The sequence below is a fragment of the Parasteatoda tepidariorum genome, chromosome 4, assembly GCF_982258835.1.
Source record: "Parasteatoda tepidariorum strain Cologne lab strain chromosome 4, Ptep-v5.0, whole genome shotgun sequence".
NCBI classification, from domain to species: Eukaryota; Metazoa; Arthropoda; class Arachnida; order Araneae; family Theridiidae; genus Parasteatoda; species Parasteatoda tepidariorum.
The window spans coordinates 51,194,626-51,216,982 of record NC_141758.1 but is presented as its reverse complement, the minus strand read 5'-3'; the positions used below and the strand labels follow the sequence as shown (position 1 = coordinate 51,216,982).

The 22,357-nt window shown below is 26.6% G+C and overlaps 1 protein-coding gene across 1 annotated transcript in view; it reads right to left on the bottom strand.

Annotated features, from left to right (window-relative positions):
* Positions 1–22,238, bottom strand: part of su(f) (cleavage stimulation factor subunit su(f)) — a 68,169-nt gene extending 45,931 nt beyond the window's left edge. Inside the window, exons 1-3 of the mRNA XM_016051394.4 lie at positions 21,993–22,238; positions 20,252–20,356; positions 18,181–18,276 (exon numbers count right to left, since the gene is read on the bottom strand). Of these exons, the coding sequence (XP_015906880.1) occupies positions 18,181–18,276; positions 20,252–20,356; positions 21,993–22,016 (225 nt within the window). The 5' untranslated portion in view covers positions 22,017–22,238. The remainder of the gene's footprint in view (positions 1–18,180; positions 18,277–20,251; positions 20,357–21,992) is intronic.
* Between the last annotated feature and the right edge of the window lie 119 nt (positions 22,239–22,357).

Sequence of the window (22,357 nt, the reverse complement as noted above, 5' to 3'; positions counted from 1 at the left end):
AAAATTGGGGTTGCCCACATTAACATTTTAGAGTTACATGTTTTAATTAATTGAACACGACATTACGAGCTATTCATTTATGATATTATTAATAGTGTGGAGGGAAAAATTATAGTAAACAATTTATAGTAGTAGGCGTTAATATACGGTAGTTAGAGCAAGTATATTCACAGCTATTGGACGCATTTTTGTTAAATAAACTAAATTTATACTAGCACGATACTTTTAAAAGCAAGAATATCATACAGTTTAATAGTTGAGAGGCATATAGTTTAAAAATTGAACTGTATAGATAGTTCGTTCACCAGGAGTTGGCATTTGGCACCGCCTTTATCACGCGGTATCCGACGATACTATTTCACTATTTTTGGGAGAAGGATGTGAACAATCCTGAACAAGGTTGCTATTTGGAGATCTTATGAAAGAAATATTTATTTCGAAATCTTTAATAGTTTTGTCCTTTTTTGAGACATTTTGCTGGTAAAACAGCTGTTTTTAAATTTAAAATATATTTAATTAGGTAGAGTAATGAAAAGTATAACAACAGATGACCAAGCGAAGTTAGAGACTGGAAAAAAAAATTTCACCGTTTGTGTTTGACGCGCATTAAGGGTTGTCTCAATTTCAAGCACGGAGATGTTTCTCCTCTTACTACTGCGCTGAAATGAACTCTGCATCCGGGGAGGTGGAGACAAGTGCCCACTCTTGGTGAACGAACTATACTTTATTCTAATAGAATGCTTGTTTTAAAAAAACGAAATCAATCAAGAATGCATATTGAGGGTTGCAGATCAATATTTAAGCTAAGAAGAACTGAAAGCAAATTTTTCGATTTCCTATAGGGGAAAGAAAAGTGAACATCAAAACCAGTTTGATTACTGAAAAAAATTGGTGTTTTTAACAAACGTTCTGTTTATCACGTCAATCAAAGAGATTTTGATGTTTTCAATGTATTGGCGATGAAGTAAATCGTAAATCAAATGATTGTCTGTAAAAGGTACAAAGCTGAATCACAAACAAAACTCACACCTTTACCCATTTTCAGGAAAATAAGAAACAATATAATTAATGGAAAGATACAATTAACGTTAAAGACGTTGATTTGTGAGAATCATGGCTCCATACCGACTAAGTACGAGTCTAAGAGACTTCCGACTAAGTGCAGGTCCATACCGACTAAGCGAGTCTAAGAGCGTCAACATCATGTGGTGAGCATAATAGCTCATCATTGAGCGTTGTTTGGCCTGAAAAAAAATCAATAACAGCACCTTTAAAAACTCCGTAATCCTAAAGGATACCATGGAAACAGGGAACGAGCAAGAACAGTCACAGTCAGAAACTTAGGTGTAATTTCATAACGATTAGTGCTTACGAAAAAAAAAATCTTGTACATTAACTCTGAAACCAATCTCTTAATTGGAATATTAATGACTCAGAGATACACAAAATATTGTAATCGCTTAAGAGATTTCTCTTCATCGATTTCATTGGTGAACAATTGTTAAGGATGAATGATAATAGCAATCACAAAATAGAGAGCAGGAGAAAGTGGAAATTAGCGTTAATGCGGGAGAAATAGTAAATATATTGGACTATAGTGTCATCTGATAAAACTGAATTTTTGAGATATCGCAAAGACTGAAAACCAGTTTCTGACTAGCATAATTTCCGAAAAACGGTAACCAAACATTCACATTCTGAAATCATGCAGTGTGCATCCCTTTCTTTAGCCATAACCATTCAGCCCGTTTGCAAAGATGTTGTCAACATCCTGGGAATACGACTGAACTTGTATAATCAGATGAAAGTTGGCACTCGACGACAGCTGATCAGACGTAAAATTGGTTTTGAACACAGTCCGGCAACTATAGATTCTAGATGCAGTGTCATGGTATAGGCTTGGATCAATGACTGTATATCGATCTATGTAAATCCAACTGCGGTTATCATTGGCCAACAAAACAGATACAGGGTTGCGAACGGACATGGTCATAATCTGATAAGATTAAGCAGTGCTGAAAAAAGTTTGTTTCTTCTTTGAGAGAAAGAGCACTTTTAGTTCATTTTCTAAAAGTATGTATAAAGATGGTACCAATGTTCTGTCGCTTCAAATTCGCACGTTTCATTGTGCTGTCGGTATTCATTGACTACAACTAGCATTAAACACTTGCCGTTCAGGAGTATATAGAGAGCAAAGATATTCAATACCTCGGATGGAGGGCATAAATTCTCGAGATCTGAACCCTATCGAAAATCTTTCAAATGAAATTCCCTCAAATAAACAAAAACATCCTCATGCACGCTGATAGGTATGGGATAAATTATCCCAACAGATGCTGGATAGTGTTATGCAAAACAGCAGTACGACATGAAGAATCTTGCATCGCCTTCCATGGTATCTATATCGCATGTTGACATCTTACGCCAGAATGACTAAAAGCGACAATCACGACTTTTTCTTTTTGATTAAATTGGCACAAAAAATCGCCAATTTTGAACACTTTTGGAAGACTTCTTGATTTGAGGTCACAATAAATTATCTTTATTGTAATATTCTGGCATTATTTTATTTCATTTGGCATAAAACCAAACTTACTTTTTAACACGCAACATAGCCGTTTATGATACGTCCTTATCAATCATCGACCAATGTCATATCTACAGTCAAAATCATTAAGTCGAAATTGAGACTTTTTTCATATTAATGGAAAATTAATTTCTTAGCAATGGTATAAACTTTTGATATAAATTTATTTCGTTATTTTTCTCACCATCTTAATCCCTAGAACCGCTTTTCCGTATATTTAGATAGTAATTCAGATCCTCATTTGTTATTTACAGAAAAATTCATCGATTTATACATGATAACACAATTTTACTGAGACGAAATAACAGTATTAATATTTATTTGTAGTGTACAGTACGCAATATGAAAAATAGAGCATCCGGAGTAACTTTTGATCTAGCGATCGGAGTTTGATGTACTACGACAGAATGGTTCATGGGGTAACCGCTAATAAATTAGTGCAAAGAAGTAATGAAATCAGACATAAAAATTTACTTTCATTGAATAAACGCGATCTTTTTTCGAAGGATTTGCATTTTTCTGATATACAAAATATGGAGGGTAGACGAGATCTGGAAATTATAGTCCCAATTGTTAGGTCAGGAGAGCGGTTGAAAGTTTTGACTCCTTAATGTTAATTTCACTATGATAATACTTCGCCATATCTACAGATTTTTGAAAGAGATTCGAAAAATTTTGCACACAATTATAAAATGTACCCTTAATTGCGTGTATTGATCCATTATTGTGCCTGATTTAGTAACCTGAAATATCATATGTACTAATTAATTAGCATATTTAAAGCTAGGCTCCGGAATCTTCCAATCTCAATACGTGAAAATTTGATCAAAAATTATGAAGTTTAAAAATTATCCACTGCCGTCGCAAAAAAATGAAAAAGAAATGAAATTTACTGAAGAGGGGAGCGCTATGTCTGAAAGAAAAAAAAAATCTATTTACACAATTGACTTATTAAACTTTTATATGTAACTAAAATGCTCCGTTCACCAATCCCCGTTTCTACTTTTTATTCATTATGTTCTTTTTCCCCTTTAATGTCAATATTTTTCACAAAAACACAGAAGAGAATATACAATTATTAAAGCTTTATTTTTTAAGAATATTTCGTTAATCTGTCAATTGTAACGAAAAATACGATTACCTAGATTAGTATGATAAGAAAGAAAAAACCTAGAGAATATAGATTGTGTGACTCAATAAAAATAAATGTGAATTTGACTCGTTGACGAGACTTACAACTCAATTAGGGTACGGTTTTTATAGCTCTTTACAACATTTTCATTTTAAAATGTTAATATAAATGTTAAAATTTATATCTGGTAACAAGTAATCTCCCTTTTTTTTTTCTATTTTGGATTGACTAGATTTGACTTTTTTTTTTTCGAGCTTATAAAATGAAGATAAAAAGATCTTGTGATGTAAAAATAAATTTTCTACAGCAATGTCTAATAGAAAATACATAATACAAAAAAAACTGGAAAAAAAATTCGAAAAAGCACTTAAATTTGCAATAGCTTTGGAACAAATTGGATTTTCGAAACAAAATTCGCGTTAAGTTCAAAAATAAAAATGGCTCTTTCAGTACCTCATATTTTAATTTCGCAGTTGCATTACAGCAGGCTCTAGATTGAACATAGTACTTTTTCCCCAACCAGTTCAACAATTAATATTTCATTATGAATTTTTTTTCATTCCATTGTAATCAGTGTACATTTTTCTATAACCCATCGTAATTTCAAGTTTTTAAATCGTGTATTTTTTTGCGCAGCAAAATTAAATGCAAAGTTAAAATAGAAAAAAAGTGTACAAAAATCGCGAAAAACGCACTTAAAATTGCAATCACTTTCAATCAAATTAAAATTTTGAAGAAAAAAGAATTCCATGATGAGTTTCATTTTTTTTCCTTCCATGAAATTTTAATTTGTTTATAAACAAATATATGATCTTTGATGACGATGATATCATTAAATCTATTAAATTAAGTAGAATGAGATGGGCCGGGCATGTAGTGAGAATGAGCCCAGAACGAACAGCATTGAGAGTCTCTAATGCACACTAGGCACGTGCCTAGGGCCTACGAAAAACTTGAGAGAAAAATTTTTAATATCACCAAACAATGAATGCAAATTCAATTGTTGACTATAATTTATGATCCTGAAAAATATATATAAAAAACATTGGTCAATTGCTAAAATGACTCATTTGAAAAAACGTGACTAAAAATTTATTAAAATAGTATTAAATCATTTTTTTTCTATTAGTATACATTTAACCTACCTTGCAAATTTATTTATAAATAATTTCAAAAGATTTACTTTTGACAATGTTAATTTCCTCCACTTAGTTATCATAGTAGTATCATAAAAACTATGAAGCTATTTGTAGTATAAATATTTCTTGTAATTAATCTCACTATCAATTTCACTGTTTTCTTTGCTGGTTTATTGTTGTATTGTTGACGTGAAGTGTTTACATAGTTATCGATAGAACTAATCATAATGGTATTATCGATATCAACTGCAATATCGGCAGTATGTCGGTATTGCAGATAAAGTTCGATAAACAAATTTGTAAATTAAAATCCATATTAATAAAAATGTTAAAAAAAATATGCAAGAAAATTTTAGCATATATTTTGAAAAGAGGGGAGGAGTGGGGGAAGGCTCAAAAACGGCTATGCCTAGGGCCTACGAAAGGTATAATCCGGCTCTGAGTGTCAGAACTAAACTAACGAGTGATTTAATATCATTTTCACTAAAGTAGCATTGAGGACTGGGGAAAGGTATACCACACAAAAATTCAAAAAAAATGGTTTCAAAGTGATCCAAAGTAAAAATTTATCTTTGATAGTACAAAATTTTTAAGTCTTTTTCGTTCGGACCGTTTGTCCTGTTTTTAAGATATATAGCCTAAGGACTTGGTTGAAAACAATTAGTTGCCTGGAATGGGACAACAAAGGAACAAGAATTCGATTTCCGAAGTCTTCCGGACGATACCCCCAAAAGATAGCATTTAAAATGTACTGCAAATATTGTTCGTTGACAGGAATTTGTTGCGCAATTTCGTACTACCGAAGACAAACTTTAAAACTTCAGATTGCTGTCAAATCATTAATTGGAATTCTTGAGTGGTATATCCTCCCCCACTGCTGCAACAAAACTTAAATGAAAAGGGTTTATTCAAAGATAATTCTATAAAATAAAAAAAAATTGAATAAGTATTTATTTTTTTATTAATTTATTTAATAACAGTCGAAAATAATTTAATTGTAAGGTACATGATTCTTTACATTATTTTAAAGAAAAAAAATTTATGGTAATATAGAAAGTATGAGAGAAATCGGTCAAAAAGTTCCTGAGAAATGGAATTTCAAAAAAGGACTAAATTTATTATGTGATGTATTACTATATCTACAAATTGATGCGCTTTTCTTCAAAAACCAGATGATATTCAGCTTAGACTCCCGAAATGTCAAGAAGAAAGAGATGTGTAAAATAGTTTTACATAAAGAATATACACTAAAAATTCCAAAAAATTCAAGTGTAAATTATCTAATTTTGCTTGGTTTTCATTTTAAAAAAATGTCATACTGGGTGTACGATAGAATAAAAAAGTAATATTCGATAATTGTCTCGAAAATTATGAAATGTAGTAAAAAACACAATTCAAACTGAGAGTTGTATTTTGACGTGCTAGAAAGGGCCATTTATATTTAGCTCATTTTTTTCTTTTTTTAGAAAATCTAAATTTACTCTAACATTGCGATTTGAAGTGATTTTTTGCAAATCTTTTCTTAATTTTCTGTATTGTTTAGCTATGCAAAAATAGGAGACTTGGAAACTTGAAATTATTAAGAGGTGCAAAAAATGTACAGGAAGTAGAATGGAACGAAAAATTTAACAAACGATAATTAGTTCGACAATTATTAACTACTAACCATTGGAATAAATTCAAAGTTCCATTTGCAGCCCACAGTAATGCAGCTACAGAGTTAAAAAATAACGTGATGAAATGGCCATATTAATTTGTGAGCTAAACTGAAGGTGTTTTTTTTTTTTTTTTTTTTTTCGAAATTCAGATTTGTTCGAGAGAAAAAATTATTGGAATTCGAAATGCTTTTCAGTGAAAAAAAAATTTCTTAAATTTTTTGCATTAAATAATGGCAACTTAGATATTTTTATGAAAATATTTATTTATCCCTCTCGAGATATTAATTTAATAAGTTTACTCTAAAGTTGACTTTTTTCTAAAAATAGTTACTATTATTCAGGGTTTGTTGATTTAAATCAGCTTGATTTAAATCACGATTTAAATCATGATTTAAATCAAATGATTTTTTTTAAAAAAATCATTGATTTAAATCAAAAAATTTTTTTATCTATATATATTGATTTTAAAAGTCAAAAAACAGTGTTTTAAATTTTTGATACTTTTATTATTTTCTTTTCTTAGTATTAAAATTTAATTTAAATAAATTGCTGCATTGATTAATTTTAGTTAAGGAAATTACTTTTTTGGTGTGTGTTAAATTCCAACACATTTGAAATTACATTTTTAAAAATGTTTTGATTCTTGAGATTGAAAGTACAGATTAAAGTAAACATTTAATGCTGTCTTAATATAGACTTGCATAGCTGTAGAAAGTAATTAATAAACATGAATATTTTTCAAAAAATAATACAAATAATGTTAATTAAAATTCTACCTTTTGAATGAAAAAGCGTGAATTAAAATCTACATCATATTTTATTGGTGGAAAATGTGTATTTCTGAAGCTTGAGGTTATGTTAAAAAGAAATTACCCTAATATGCCAAAAACAGAAAAAGAAAAAAAGAGGGCTGATGAATTCAGATGTATTCTTCCCTTTCAAACTCTTTCAAAGTCTATTTGATGCAGTAGGGTTATTAACTGGTATTTTTTTCTCATAATTTGTTTACAGTATCTTTGACATTATCAGATTTTCTGTAAAGAAATTTTGTGAAAAAAAATTCCAATGAGTAGATAGGTTTTCTAACTTTTTTTTTTAAACTTATCTATTTTGATATAGAATTAAAAATGAATATTTTAATATAAAAACATATAGATTAAATATTTATTTATTATTTGATGAATGACTACATTTATAAACACAGTCTGCTACATTTATTTTGTCATTTTAAAAATCAAGAGGAAAAAAAAGAAATCACAATTTTAAATTAAAGTTATGGTTTGCTAACTGAAACTTTGTTTTAATAGTTAAAGTGCAGGGGTCTGTCCAAGCCAAATTTACTACCGTTTAACGGTACCTTTACAAATTCAACTTTAGGAAAAATGATAGAATAATCACACAAAATACTTTTTCTTAAAATTTTATTTTTGTGTCTCGTAAGAAACGATAAAGCCATACTTTTACTATATTTGTGTTGATTTTTTAATATAATTTTTAATTTTCACAAAATAGCTACCTCTCAGAAGAACCCAGACAGTCCCCTTAAGTATTCTTTAAATTTTCTATTTAATCTAGTCTTTAAATTTTAATCATGCATTTCTTTCAAAACAGTTGCTATGCATCCAAAGCCATGTATTATAATGAAAAATTATTTTAGTTAGAGCTTCTAAAATATTGTTACAACATAGTTTTAATATTAAGTTAATTTGATTAAACATTTATAATTTTTTTAATCATAAATTAAAGTTCTTACAGTGTATTTGAATAAAAATCAAAAAAATCTGATTTAAATCAAAAAAATCTGATTCTTTCGATTTTTTTTAAAAAAATCAAAAAAATCACGAACCCTGCTATTATTGTGGGAGAATCTTTTTCCTCTTGAGATCTTAATTTTTCAATCCAAGTCTTAAGTTGATGTCAAAAATAACCAAAAAAAAAGAGAGAAATTAGATACTGCCAGATTTAACTATAAACATTAATATTAAAGCTTTATATAAATAAAAACGTTAAAATATTTAAAACAGACTTTTTTCTAGATATAAAAACCTTTTCCTATTTGAACTGTTATAAAAATTTATTTCACGTTAATAAGTAAAATTACTAATTTCTTTTTATTGTCACACATCCTTTACACCGAATTTTGTTTCAGTCAATACTACAGTCATTTATTTTTCAAATCTAGATAATTTTCCATTCCAGTAAACAAAAATAATAAAATATTCTTAAACAAATAATTTTAAATTTCATTAATAAAATTATCCTTTTTTTTTTCAAAAAAAAAATATATTGATTTTATTCGATTACTTGATCATGAATACTTTTTACTGAAATTACAGTTACTTGCAATCATATGATATGAGCAATTGAAAATTTTTCTTTTTATAATTGTGGTAAATCGAAATCATTTCTCTTATTTAATAGTAATTAAAATTGCAAGTATTTGAGATTAATGTGTAATCATTGCCTTAATTTGCAAATAATTAAGGCAATGGACATATATAGTCAATAAAACTCCCAGAAAATTTTTATTAATCTCCTAGGAGTGCTATTTATTAAATTATTTTTTAGCAATAATGCTTACTTTCGTTTTCACCTGAAACGGGGAGCCAATGATTATTCAAGACTGACGTCACACGTTTACATCTGCCGTTCATTTACAATCGCTGTGCTGCGAACAGTGTTGCCAGATTGGGCTACAAGTAGCGAATTGGGCTACTCATTATTTTTCAAACGCTACAAATCTTAAAAATGCGATACTTTTTTCCAGAATTTTATGATATTTTTCCTGCAGAAATACTTTTTTAAAATTTTTTCCCTTTCCTATTATAAAATGATTCTGAAAATTCTGCAGTTTCTTTATCTTTTTTGAAAAAGAATTTTTTTTTCTTCCTGAAAACTCATCAGCTTTAGTTTTGGATTCTTGATTTGTTTTGCTGCGCAGAGTGTAAATCTCTCCAATATCTATTCTTCAAGTCATAGACTCGTGAAAATCGCAAAGATATATATGGAAAAATGCACGGCGAATATGATGGGGAAAAAAGCTTTAATTCCTACCATTATTAATCGTTTATCTTCTGAAAAAATCACGTGACCTTTAATCTGAGTTAAAACGAAGTATTGAATTCGACGAAATTTTTAACGCAATGCATTGAAATTTAATTTATTTTTTAAATTTAGTATATATATATATATATATATATATATATATGACGTAGTTTTTTGGGCTACAAAATGTTCGAATCCGCTACTTTTGGAGCTCCCATTCACTACTTTTTAATCTTAAGTTCTGGCAACACTGCTGCGAAAGTTCGTTTGAATTTTCGTAATTACCAACTATTTTAGATGGCCAATTACTATCTGTATAATAAATTGTGCTCTAATGTAGCTTAATAGAAAAGTGAGTTTAATATAGGTATTTTTATCATGTTAAATTTCAATGGTACTCACTGAAACATTGTTAATAGTTGACAAAACTTTCTAGTTCTGCATATTTAAGATTTTTTAGTTTTACTTATAAATGATGCATTATAAATACAAAAAAAATTGTTCTTTCATTTTTTTAACCATATTAATCTTAATGTTAAAGTATATTTCAAATTCATTTTGAAGATTTATTTTTATGTTCCTTAAAAGAAATGTTGAATTAATTTTTTACAGAAAAGTTTTAGATTTTGAAATGTAGGCAAACTTAAGTTATTGATATTTTTTATTTATGTAGCATGAATTCAAAGCCTGGAATTGTCATCAGCATAGCAGTAATCTTTTAAAAGACTTGATCCCAGCAAAACTTTAAATTCATTTTCACAACAACAAAAAATTTAAATAAAAAGAAAAAAATTTATATATTCCAGTATATTTTATTAACTTCATTTTAATTTTGTTTATCTATGTTATAAGAGTATTTGAAATCAAGATTATGCATTTATTTGATTTCACATTACGGAAACATGAATTAAAATTTATAAATGCATATAAAAATTATTTTTATTGCCATGGCAAAGTTCCTATTTATTCTGAGTATGAAAAAAATTGATTTTTTTTTACTGTCCATTTTTTAATAAATAATAAAGAATGAGCATTAGAATTTCTTTTCATTCTGTATAAGTTTATTTTTTATTATTATTTTTCAGCTTTAGTGGAACAAAAACGTCTAGCTTAATTATATTTGCTGAAATTATGTGGATAAATTAAATAACTAAGTGAAATTCTAAGTATAAGTAGATTATGGTGATGATTTATTTCAATGGACTAGATTCTTGAAAGCATTGATTCGTTTTCGGCGATACTGAATGCGTAACCCAAGACTTTTCAACTATTTTATGTAATTTTCTTTCATTAAAAATGTATAACATATTAATTTTATTTTTTTTAGAATTCTTCATTGCTAACACAGACAAATAATTTGCAAAAATAATGAGACAAATTAACAATAAACATAATTTGTAAATACTATATTGCAGAAACAGGAATCAAGATTTATAAATTAAAAAATAATTTTTAACTGAAGCGAAATTCCTGTTTACTCAAAGAATAATAAATATAAGAGTAAATAAAGTATTTAAATATTTAATGCATCATAAAAAAAGACAAACTGCATTAGCAAATATTTACTTTAAAAGAAAATCCTTCAGTAAAAAATAAATAAAAAAAAAGATGCAAAATTAAATTTCATTATTTGAATTATGAAACATTAGCACATAAATTCTTAGAATGATGGATTCATATATTTCAATCGACTAGATTTATGAAAATAGGAATTTGTTTAAATGCAGTACCGAATAATAAAATCATAAATCCTACATCTAAATGTATACTATTCTATCCCATCTGCGATGGATTTTAATTAAGTAATGCAAGATTAATTTAACTTAAAAATAAGTGGAATAACATAATATTTTCTATAAACTTGAACACCACTGATTTCAGCTGAAAATAAATGTTGATTCGTTGTGACGTGTTACATAATCATTTTTTTTTATACATATTTTAGTGATAAATTAACAGTTTGAAGTTTTAAAATCTTTCTTTCATTTTGCATGCACTCTCAAAACCAAAATTCTTACTAATAATTCACAAAGAATATTCATATGATGTAAGTGATATCAAAACTAAAAGAGCATTGAAATAGCCTTAGTGGATGGAGACTGCATGTTTTCATTCCGCACATGGGGCATTATAACCAATCAGGGATAGTTTTCGAATGCATCACTTACAGAGTCTTTTGGGGCAATATAAATGCTTATTAACTAAATAAATAAACATTTGGCGGAAAAAAATGATAAGATTTTCAATTTCAGGAGAGAATTTCAAATTAGTTAGGATTGAAAATGAAAAAATTTAAGAAACTTTGCAATAATCTACTGTTTAGAAAAACTTGTTGTTAATTACAAAATTTACAATTACACCAAAATTTCCTCCCCAAAAAATTTGGAAAGTTTTGCTGTTTACATTTAAGGTGTGCCAAAATAGAATTTTCTTATTTTCAGTCCCAAAAAAAGATAAAATTTAAATATTTTCTTTTATTATATTATTATTTTTTAGCCTTGTATATAGCACAATTTTTACAGCAAATTATTGAAAATGAGAAAGGGAAAAGCCTAAGTGTGAGCGTAAATAAAAATGGGAAGATGCCAAAGATTGAGAAGCAAAAGTATTCAGATGAATGAGATCCAGGTTTCATTGTATAGTTTCTCAAAAGGAGCAGACTTTCAATGTTTATATTCAATGTTCAATAAATTATGCAGCCTACTACATAAAAATAAATAAGAATTAAAACTTTTTTTATTGAACGACATCCAAGTCATATTATACATTTCACACGAGTACCATCTGATATAGTATTACAAACCTCAAATCGATTCTCCATATTTCTTGCTACAAAGTTATTTATCCATAGTTATCAAATTTTCTGCACTGAATTCGCACAGAACTAGAATCATAATTTTGTACAATAAAAATAAAGTTATCTTTTCACTATCAATTAAGTTATAATATATTGCTTCATCCATTGCAAATAAATATTTAAAATCTGCTTTCTTATCAGCACTGGGCACATCCCCATGACCAATTCAAGACTCTTAATGGTCAACCTTCATAGCTTTGCAACTTTAAAATCAATCCAAATGACATTAAAAGTACTGAATTGCATTGGCTATGTTTAAATGAAACTAACCTGCAATTGTGTCACAGTAAGAGTAAAATTTTCCACAGTTAAACAAATTGTAATTAATATATAAAGCTCGCAAATCAGAAACATGCTTTTTTTTTTTAGAGAACTCAATTCGTAGTTTAAACTTATTTCATTTCTATTTATATCATTGTATTAATGAAGTAAGTGTATTAATAAAGGAAAATTGCCTAATTTTTCAGAAAAGAAAATTTTTTCAAAAAGAATTTCAGAATTTGCAACAGAACATGATTTCAGTGCTCTAACAAAAAATTTAATTTCATACAAGGCTACAGCCTGCCAATATTACGAATTCAGCCATACCAGACAATAAGTCAGCCATATTTAAATTTGATTGAATTCTTAAAATTACATTAGTATCGGAAGTGAACAATAATAAATAGAAAAAGAAAACCTTATAAACCTCATTTAAAGTTGATAACATTATTGTAGTCATGAAGATTACGGTTGGAATTATTAAATTGTAAAAATACAAATTAGTTACTTTTTAGAGTTTTTTTAATATACATAAAAAAAACAGCACTTTTTACATTTTCTGCATCCGAAAAGAAAATAATTTTTTCTAGATATTTAAAAGTTTTAGATTTAATAAGTAATGAAACTTCATAATGAAACTTTTTGCCCCCTTTGATTATTTCACACTACTACTTATGTAGTACGAAATATGTATGTATTCTAAGTATGCATGAAAAACTTTAAAATAAATAGCAAAAATATACTTCCTGAATTTTTTTAAAATTAAAGAATATAGTTTATTTTTATGACGAAAATAATATTCTTAATATAAGTTTTAAATAGATACAAAAAATTATTGCAAATGAATGAAAAATTTTATCATCAGTTCTTAATAATTAATGGTTTAAAAAACGGTTCAAGAAATAATTTGCTTAAAAATAAAAATTTAATAAAGAATAAAATACATTTAATTATTTTCTGTGAACTGAAGAATAACTTTAAATTTAGTAATTTATAAAATCAAACTTCTAAATAACTTTAAAATAATATGCATTACTTCCATATTTACACAATTAACAAAATTAATATCTCTACGCAATCTTTTTGTTATCTAACAACATCATGAAATTACGAGACAGGAAAAAAAGCAATCATAACAAGCGTACTGAATAACAATTTTCAAAACACTATTATCACATTACTATGCTCAATATACTTGACCTGTTTTACAAAAATAATCAAGTAATTTGCATGCAAGTTATAAAATTTCCCTTAATGCACAGGTCAACCATTAGGTGTACCATAAAACATGCTTGTTCATTCTAAACCCTTGGTATTAAAAAACTGTGCTATAGGATCAAATCGCAAAAATTAACTACTTACTTAACTTTTTATTCGATACAGCATTCCGAACGGAATATACTAGCCACAAAATCCAGTGTAAAAGCAACATAACTAGAGACCTCTATACTCATGAACAAAACAAAACTCAATATAAACGGACCTTAAGCACTTTTAATTACTTTTTTTAAAAATAGTGCAGTTCTATATATGCCATCGGTTTTGTACAAAAGCTTATTTCTTTTTAATATATTACCATGTTTCTAAATTTTAATAAACAATTCATTATTCCATTATTTAATAATTGCTATTTTTTTTCTAACAAGTATCAAAACCCAATTTCTTTTAAGTAAAATTATTAAATCATTTATACTATACCAAAGAAAACTAAACTAGTGTAAGATAAAGAAATATTTAGTATAATTTTTTAAATACACAATTGCCAGATTATACAAGGCTACATGTATATGAAGGAAAGAGTGTCCAGTTATCAAACATAAAATAATAGGATTTTGGAGTTTGAGAAAAAGAACTAAACACATATCTTCGTAAAAATTTTTTTAATAAATGCTTACAAGTAGTAAGTCTTAATCATGATTTAAAAAAATCTTATTAAAAATAAAACAAATATAAGTATGATTAAAAATTTTACTCTTAAAACTTTTGGAGGAACAAGACCAAGTTACTGAATGTTATATGTGAATAAAGGCACAAAAATCTACACATTGTAGTTTCGGTTCCATAAACAAAAATCTCCCACAGTCAAAACACAAAATGTTTTGACACTGAGGAAGGTTCTTGTTTGTAAAACTGAAACGAGACTGTGGCAATTCATGCCCTTTTATATGAGCTTTATTCACTTTGTTTCTGTTCACTCAAACTTAAGCAAAATATACCATATCTTCCTTTGATACACAGTTAATGTATGTTAGAGATCACTCATACGGTCACACCATTCAATATATTCAAGCATGCGTCCAATATATTCATTTCACACAATACATTATTTTCCGACTCGAAAATTGCTAAGAATGTTATGGAAATGAAAATAAAATTATTTTCAATTTTATAACGATGTACCTTTTGTTTCATCTCATAGTAGATTCGCTCATTGTAGTTTTGATTTCAGTAAACAGCTGAGTCTATAAACAACATATCTACTTCGCACAATTAAATTTAAATAAAAAATCTTATTAGAGTGAACGAAACTATACCTTACATTTAATATTCGAAAGAATAAAGAAACACAAAATGAAAATGCTTCTTTTCAATAATTCTTAATGCTAATAAAAGTGAAAGAAAATCTTTGTCATTAATCAGTTTAGTCAGAGAAGTTAGTTTTATTCATAGTAAATATCACCTTACCCACACAACTATACCTTTCAATCCCACCTCCCCTGAGTAATATAAAATATTTAGTCATTTAAGGGAAGCTGAAAAAGAACTTGGCATTGACTACTAAGAATAGACGATTTATTAGAAAACAAATGCAAAACATTTATTTTTTGATGATTAATCAAGAAGTTTTATTTCAGACCGGCAGACACAATTCTGATTTTATAGTTTATAGCATATTTTGAGAGTCTAAGAGTTGCAAGCATGTCAAGAAAGTTTAAAGAAAACAATTTTTAAACAAATATACTTTATAAACCTTCCTTAGAATGTCTGAATTTCTCAATAGCTGAATGTGAAAAGTGTATAGAAACTTCGTTCTTCAGCTATGTAATGTTAAATAAAATAATTTTAACACCATTTGTGTGTTAAGTTTACTTAAATTTCCATGCAAACACAGAAAAAAAACACTCAAAAATATGTAAAGAAGCATTAAATTTATAAAAAATTTAAATATAACATACGTAAAATAAATAGATATTACTCATAATAGATTTTATTACAGAAACAGTACACAATAAAAAGAGCAGATAATTAAGTATAATAAATGTTGCCTTATTCTCAAATCATACAAATTGCACAGTTCAATAAAATAGCAGATGGGTAGGTGCCTTTGAAGAAACGATAAGCCAAGTCACAATTGGGATTCATTCATAACCAAACAATCATTCATTCACTTGCATACTAGTACTACCTCCATGATGAAAAAAATAAATAATAATAATAATCAAGAGGGAAAAAAAAGGATTTCTTTTGGTTAAAAACATGACATAAAATCTCAAGAACATAAAAAAATATTTTTATGATTAAAAAATTTTTAGAACTTATGTTTAAAAAAAAGATTTAGATTTCTTGATTTTTACTCAGATTAGATTGTAAAAAAATCTCAATAAAAAAAAACAGATATAATTAGTATTTACAGAAAAAATATACAACTTGCAACCCCCTCTTCAAACCAAAAAACATTTTTAAAAAATTCAAAGAATTGGCAGAAGAAAGTAGTTTCTTGAAAGTCAAATTAAGTTAAATTTTTTAAAGGTCGTACATGCGTGGTTTAGAGTATTTAACTATTTTTAAGTTTTGAATTTATTCTATAATAAGAGGAAAATTTTTTTATTCTACACATCACATATAAAATAAAAACAAAGTACTTCACTTAATTAATTTAAAAAGAAATATCTTAGTTAAACTTTCCAGATTCTTTGATCCTTTACTTTAACTTTAATATAAATATTTAAAAAAAAAATATTAATAGAAGTTTTCAGATTTAAGTACATAGGTACTTTTCTTAAAAAGAAAATCTTAATAATTCTAATAAAAACATATTACAACATGGAAGTAATACCACTTAAACAGAGAAAAGTGTCAACTATGTAATATATGTATTATTTGAAGTTAATTTGTCTTCTAAGTGGAAAAAAAAATTTAAATCTTAAATATAAAATAAATTATAACTTTGAATATAAAAGAAAATTTTTTTTATAAATTAAAATATTTAAATATTAAATAATAGTAAAATAAATTGTTAAACAAATTTAAGCTTTTAAAAAAAAACTTTTAATGATAAAAAAATTTTTTACAGCATATTGAACAACTTTAACAATGTTTATAAAGAATTCATAAATTTTTTGTAATAAATAAAAGATTTGACTTCTTTTAAAAGTAAAATCCCTGAATTAAGCTATTTAAAATTGATCAAAAGCATGGAACTTGTATTTAAAATGGAGAAACAATAATCCCATGTTAAAATCCAATCTTAAAATAATAATATTACATTGAAGAGAAGACACACAGTGTAAAATAAAAAATATCTACAACTCAATTGAAAAAAATTATTTATGATTTCTTAGATAACTGAAGAAAATTTAAAAATAAAAAAAAAATGCTATCCTGATGATAATTTTAAATAAAATTGATTTATAAAAAAATGCATCAACAAATTTACTGATGATGATAAGTGCAACTAATTGACATCACTTACATAAAACTACATTTATTCTTTAAATGAATTGTAAATAGTGAATTCTAATGAAGAATCTACAATTACAAAAATTAAAAATAGGAATAATTTCCTACTTGTCTTTAGGTGACACTGTAATGCAGACCTGCATTCTACTTATTAGCCAGTTAGTATTTTCTATTATATTATTAGTTAGTATTACTTATTAGTATTTATGTAACAATATATCCTCACTAAATTTCTGCTTTTATTTTGCATAAAATCTGCATAAATTCTGGAACTCAAAACAAAAAATGAATCGATTATGCAGCTTAAGGTCATGAAACCAACAAATTTAAAAAAGATTTTTTTTCTTCTTTAATATTGTTGTTAAATATTAACTTATTCTACATTATATCTTAATAAAGTCAACCTTTACTTCAAAATGTTATTAAATATTCACCAATTTGTAAAAAAAAAAAAAAAGGTTTTTAAAAATCTTAATTTTTTTTAAATTTAAAAATTAACTAATAATTGAAAGTAAAATGTGTGTAAAAAGAAAATATAGTGTATTCTAGCACACAAATCACACATCACAGTCACACAGGTATTAAAAGAGACATGACTCAAAATAATGAGACATCTGTATCTAAACCCTCTACACAAGAAAAGTTTTATTTTCATCACACTTTTGGGAAGAAATCGGCAGCACCACATTAAATAAACTATTAATATAACCTTAAAAATCACTCATAATTAAGAGATTTGAGAATGAATAAATAAATATTTACAAATTGCTAAAAGACTTATAATATCAAAATAAATAATTAGAATATAATAAGTTATAAACCTCGTGTTCGATGTATAGCTTCCAATATCTTCCTGCACTAGGAAACTGTGCAACCAGCTTTTCATAATAAGGACGTGCATCCTCTATCTTTTGATGCTATTTAAAAATATATAAATAAGTAAGTAAATGAATTTTAAAAAAAAGTCATATTGAAAAAAAAGTCATACTAAAACAGGGTATGAAATTTAACAAGATAATAGACGAACTTGTCAGTAGTTTGCACTCAGGAAAAACCTTTAACAGTTTTATGAAAATGTTAGCAGGTGCATTATGAAGTATTTTACAATGTCTAAATGCATAAAAGAAAGTAGAAACTTAAAAATCGATATATATTTATTGCAACACTTTTAAATATTTGTTTGCCATTATTGACCTGGCAAGGAGAGGAAATATCCTGTCCTAAAATAAAACATGTATAATTTTAAAAACTTACTGTAAGATAAAGAATTTTATTATAAAATAAATTGAAACATATAATAAGAACCATTTCTTGTACTTTTTAAATTGTTTTTTCTTATAACTGTCATATTGCCAGCATCCATGGAGAAGCTGCAACATCAGCATGTCAAATATAAGAAAAAAAAGAGAACTTACAAATATCTTTAACATTTAAAAACATTTTTAAAGCTTATAAAAATTTGATGTAAATTGCATTATGTGTCTTTAATTATATATTTTATGTTCTTTACAAATATAAGTTTTAAGTTTATTTAAATCTTAAAAAAAGTATACACATAACGAACATGAGAGCTACATATGTTTTCACATAAAACATTGCCTTGCAGTCACATGATTAAAAAAGCTAATACAGCTGATTGAAGAAAACTTATTTTTTAAATGAAATATCACAAAAACAGTCTAAAAAAATTATATAATGAATCATCTAGCTTTGAACAGTCAGTACATGCATTACATAAAGATGTTCATTATTTAGATACAGAAAATGTTCCGAATTATGACACTTTTATAGTTAAAATTATAAAACTTAATAATGATAGTGATTACTATATATTTATTAAGTTTTAAAAGTACTTGCATTTAGCTAACTTGAAACTATATGGACATAATGTAAGCAGTTTCATTAAGTTTAAGACATTACAGATAATTTGATGCACAGGAAATAGAAAATTCTATTTTAAAAATGTTCATGCCACTTTTCTCCACATTCAGTTTTTTTCTTTTTGTTTTTTAAATATTATTGTTAATCTAATTTGACATCAAAAATTTACATTCATTTTCCTTTTGATATTTCCCGACATAAAAACTTATCAATAAAAACAGACTTCACAAGTCACATCCTTAAGAATATACCCACTAATAAATAAGTTTGTAAGATAAATTTAATTGAAATAAATTATTGCTATTCAACATATCTATATTTTGAAGTAAATTACTGCTATATCATTTATATATCAGTTGAATAAATAAGTGATTTTTTAGATAAAACAATGTAAATTATAAATAGATTTAAATCATGCTAAACCAGATTCTCTCAGTCTGTTTTACAATAGAAAAAAATATTCTCCATCTAAATGGAAAAAATATTTATAGTTGGAAATAAGTATATCTGAAAAAAAAATACTGTTACATAAAAACAAGAATAGCATTGAAAAAATAGAAGCATAAATAATAATTTTTAAAAAAATGATTTCAACTCTAAAATATAACATTTATTTCTAAAAATTTAAAAAGTAAACAAATAAACTATCTCAAAATATTATAAATAACCTTAAAACATCAGAAATTTATTCTTTATTGATGCATGCAATTTTTCTTCTTTAAAAATATTTTTTTATACTCAAACTACATCTCTTGAAATGAATTATTAAATTATGATTTCAAATTTAATCTGTTTCTAAGAAATTCTCCAACACCTTTCTCAAAACCCAATTTTTATATAGTCATCACAGTTCCTTTTTTTCCAAATTTGAAACAATATTAATCTCTAAGAAAAAATTTAAAAGAAAACTTATTTGCTCCATAAAAAAAATCATGTATATTTAAAAAAAAAAAAAAAACACAAAAAATTCTATATCAAACAAAAATAATAGAGATAAATCATAAAACTTACAGATGCATCCCGCAAAATAAGATTCCAAGCTTCAACATCATATGGATTTTGTTCTAAACGTTTTTCGGCTTTTTTATTTTTATCACTAAAAAAAGCACCAGGATCCTAGAAAAGAAAAAAAATACATAAAAAATAAAATACTACACAAATACAATTTTAATAAATAGAATACATTTAAGTGAAACAATAATTTCATGACTGCTAATTGACATTGCATTATAAGAATAATACAGTGAAACTAAAAAACTACTTATTATGTTCATAAAACTTCATAAATAAACCTTTACCTCTAATCATAAAAATAACCAAATTTTAAATACCAGATATTATCACTAAATACATTCCATCCTAAAAATAATTCTTAAATTTTGACTATGATCCTGAACAATTTGAACTATATTTTCCTACTATGTTAAATTAAATTCTAGAAACTATACATTAAGACACTGGTGCTAAAAACAAACTCAAACAACTAATAAGGTTTCTTGTGATAGTCCATGCCTTCAGATCACTTCAGTGGGTGACATAAAACAATCCATTAGTCAAATGGAGTGATCCCCAATACACATACTTATAAGCGATGAAAAAGTGATCAAAAAACTAAATAAATTTAATGACTGATAATGAGTTATTGACATGAGTTTGAATCAACATAATGAATTGGCTGCCCCTAGAGATTTCCCTTGAACTCATAAAAAAAATTTCTTCAAATAAACCATTTTAGTTGATCCTTAACCAGATCTTATAAGTTTTTTTGATTGGATGTTATGAAACTTTTTTGAAATGCCTCTTAACCCTCTCACTCAGGACACCAAGAATTTGTACTGTAAGATCACTGTAATTAAATAAATAGCATTGTAAAAATTTATTCCTAGGATGCTGCACTCAAGATGCCAGTACTTTTAACCGTAATTTGATCCATAATTTTCTACGGGTATCAGATGCACATATGACAAAGCTTTCCTGGTATACAGCTAATAAATATGATTAAATAATCTCATAATGAGGTATGAAGAATTGGAAATCTTACTTGCTGATAGATATTTAACTTTTCGATAAATTTTTCAGATTTAATATTGTCAGTGCTTTGAAAGTTTAAGTTCTTTAGCGTATAGTATCATTTAGATTAAAATATACTGTTTTTTTATTCTAGACATCAAAAAAATCTCATCATATGACCAAAAAACAACTTCTATAAACGTGGGGAATAATTATGCAATTACTGCATAATAATTCACTCCATATAAAATTAATGAATAACGTTAACATTTCTTTAAGTATAAAACAGAAAAAAAAAGAGGATAACTAAGCTGCTTTTAATATTTAAGGTGCTACAAACATGGTTGAAGACGTTATATGATTGCAAACAATAAAATTTTTTTGCATCCGTATTAGGCTCGAAAAGATTTCGAGACACAAAATACAAATTGGATAAAAATTAAGTCAGCATTGCTAAAACTTATTTTTATTCTTATAGATATTCTAATGTAAGACAGCTGTTTCGAAGGTAAAATAAACAAACCTAACACGTAATCGAAATTTAACACAAATATAAATAAATTATGCTTCGTGGGTAAGAGTTTATTTTATACAAATCACTGTAAATACTTAATCTACTCACAATAATACAGTCACAACAACATTTTTACGATAAATGTATAATTCCATACGTGATCAATGGACTTAATAAAACAATATAAAATTTCTATTACTGATGTAAAAACAAAAATACATTCAATACCTCAAAAATTGACATATCTGGCATTAATTAATCTGCAAAATAACAACTTTTAAAGGTAAAAATAATGTTATAATAAAAAAAAAGGCAACGAATTAATATTCTTCCAAAAGAATACAGCAGATAACCCAAACAACATTCAATGATACATTTAGTTGTTTCAAGGTTTTAGTGGTCAGATGTCTTTCGTGCAGAGTTAAGAGCTATTCTCACTACATACGACTTTCATATTTGTTGCCAATCAGGTTCTCATTTTTTCGCGTGCAGGTCGTCGAGCTACCAAAGCGGGGGTGCCATCCCCACAGCAGAGGATCAAAATTGTGATGGCATGTCTTCGGATCATCCTCAGGGATGTTTCCCAGACCGTC